Below are 2,703 nucleotides of genomic sequence, written 5' to 3' on the forward strand. Positions count from 1 at the left end.
TTGCCATTTATAAAAAAATCTGTATATATTTATTGGAATATCAAAAGCGGATACCCACAGACCAGTCAAGTATGCTGGAGAAATCTTGTAATGATAATCTGAGCTGCCTAGGGGCTAGCACTGATCAGGTAGGTAGTAGATGAAAAAGTTGCTATTTTAGAAATGTTAGCAACATTTTTACTGCATTGTAAGCATACATGTGCATATCATAATCACAACCAATGGTCAGTTTTTTGCTTAGAAATTCAGAAGGATGGTTTTTGACACGTGAATTATTTGGAAACCTTGTCGATCCCTACTATTAAGTGCTATAATACTTAATAATGACTAATGATTGTTCAGTTTTACAAATATACAGATGCCTGAATGTATGCCTAAAGAAATTTACAATCAAAAAGCACTTATGTTTATAATGGTTAATATTCTTGGTTGGAATATCTGTTGACTGATTATATAAGTAAATGAAACAAATCATGAAATAATTGTTAGCCTTCTGTAGAAAGAGTTACTGACTACATAGTTATTGGAGTATCTGTTGGCTTATTAATAAGTAGATGGAACAAGTCGAAATTATTGTTAGTCTCAAATGTTGGAGCTATCTTTTGAATGATTAATGATTTACATGATTCTATACCAAAAATGAATAATATATATAACATCAGGTTATTGTTTAAACATGATATAGAAGTAAGTAACAATGTGCTTTTTTTTTCCAATAGCCTACTTAGCTACTGAGACTGATCTTGGTTGATTCTGATTAGTATTTGTACAATGTATATTTGTGTACAAGTTTTTGTTTTTAAATAAAGAACATATACAAAAGAAAATTGTCAGAATTAAGTATGCAATACTTAAGAAGCTGGTGTGTTATATTTGCATGGCATGTAAATTTATACAAGTAATTCTTACAGCCAGATTTCTTTGCATCTATTTCACAGACTTTTTTATTCTGTGAATTTTAACAAAAAATACATAAAACTTGAGAATAAATAAATAAGACTTGAGTTCACTGCTACTTAAATAAAATCAACATATATAATCATCAACTACAGTACATGATTAAAACTAGTTTTTTTTTCTCACCATAAGTTAGAAAGCATTTAATTCTAAGCCACTGTGGTTAACAATTAATTATGCACTGTTTAATTGTACAGTATTGTAAACATTTAATGAAATAAGTTAATCTGAAATAAGTAGCAGCCCAACATTTTAAATATATTTCATTTTAGCTTAATAAACTACCAGGGACGTACATGAAATAAATAAATAAATAAGTTACACATAAGGGTATGTATGATTCATAACACAGGTTATAGCCTAAGGAGAGGGAAAATTTCATGCAATTCCTTTTTCTAAACAAATGTTTCATGGGAGTAAAACAGCTAAAGAAGTAAAACAAAATTACAGTTTAAAGCTTGTTTTTCTTTGTTTTCTGTATTTTATCATTTTTAAGATTCCATAAAGTTCTTATCTTTGGTTTACACTTTGAATATATCTTTATGATAACCAACTTAGTTTATCTATACTAGTATCAACTTTCCATTTATAGATACAATAAATTATTTAAAAGCACACTTTATCAGCTGTCTTAAATAAGAAACTTGGAAGTTTTGACTAAAACAAAAAATGATGGTTACACAAAAACAAGAACAAATAAACAACAATAGATGAGCTTTGACTGACTACAGGTTGAAGAGAAAACAATTTCTAGTCAAATGCAGGAGAAATGCTATAAATACCTAAAAACTTCAATATGTTAATAACAATATATAGAAAACAGAGTTAAAAAAATGGATTGCTCATTTTCTACTGTATATTACTGTCAGAAATTGTAGTCACAATACACCAATCAATCAATGAGGTGTTTAGGGATGGTGCGCATTCTAGACATTGTATCCAGCTTGTAGAGTCAGTAAAGCGTTCATGACACGGGACAATCAAAAATCAACCGTATGACTATTAGGATATTTATTTGCCTCCTCTTTTCAGCGTATCTTCAACCACATCCTTACTGACTTCGTCGAAGTCACACGCCTGAACATATTTGTAGATTCCAACTAAAGATTTTTTGAGGGCATCATAGCTGCTTGAATATAACATCTTCTGTTTGATTGTAGAAGATTCAGGACACCTAACCAAGAAAAATTGGCACAAATTAAGAAATAAAAATTAGCAAGAAACTATAACTGTACTAAACAAAGTTCAAGTAAGGAGATTATAAACCATGACACAAACAAATTAAAATATAACTAAAGTAGAATAACTACATCTACAGTGAGTGGTCACAAGTAAATAGACACCTAATTTTTCGTCATTTAACTGATTTATGCTAACTAATTTGTGTTCACAGAGCACTATATAAATGAAAATGGTCTGCACACTAATTATCTTGTGCTACAACATGCCTAGAACTCGAGGTTCTCTCGAATTGTCAGATTTTGTTAGAGGAAGGATAGTTGGTCAAGCAAATGGTGGAATAAGTCAGCGGCAAATTTTGCAGAATTTGGGAATCCCGCTTTTGACAGTCAACAGAATCATCGTGCAGTTCAGGAAACAACTGAGCAGCGTCCGGGTCGTCCTGGTCCATCGGAAAGGACAAAAAGGGCTGTCAAGAGGAGCATCGAAATGGATTCCAGATTAACGACTGCAGAAGTGGCCAAAGTTGGCGGGATGAGCCACAGATTGGGTTATCGTTGCAGAGCA

The 2,703-nt window shown here is 31.5% G+C and overlaps 1 protein-coding gene across 1 annotated transcript in view; it reads right to left on the reverse strand.

The window, feature by feature from the left end:
• Nucleotides 1-920: 920 nt before the first annotated feature.
• LOC106478458 (cofilin/actin-depolymerizing factor homolog) overlaps nucleotides 921-2,703 on the reverse strand; it is a 12,332-nt gene continuing 10,549 nt past the window's right edge. The window contains exon 3 of the mRNA XM_013939006.2: nucleotides 921-2,131. Within this exon, the coding sequence (XP_013794460.1) occupies nucleotides 1,969-2,131 (163 nt within the window). The 3' untranslated portion in view covers nucleotides 921-1,968. The remainder of the gene's footprint in view (nucleotides 2,132-2,703) is intronic.

This window comes from Limulus polyphemus, unplaced genomic scaffold (assembly GCF_000517525.1).
Source record: "Limulus polyphemus unplaced genomic scaffold, Limulus_polyphemus-2.1.2 Scaffold10, whole genome shotgun sequence".
Taxonomy (NCBI): Eukaryota; Metazoa; Arthropoda; class Merostomata; order Xiphosura; family Limulidae; genus Limulus; species Limulus polyphemus.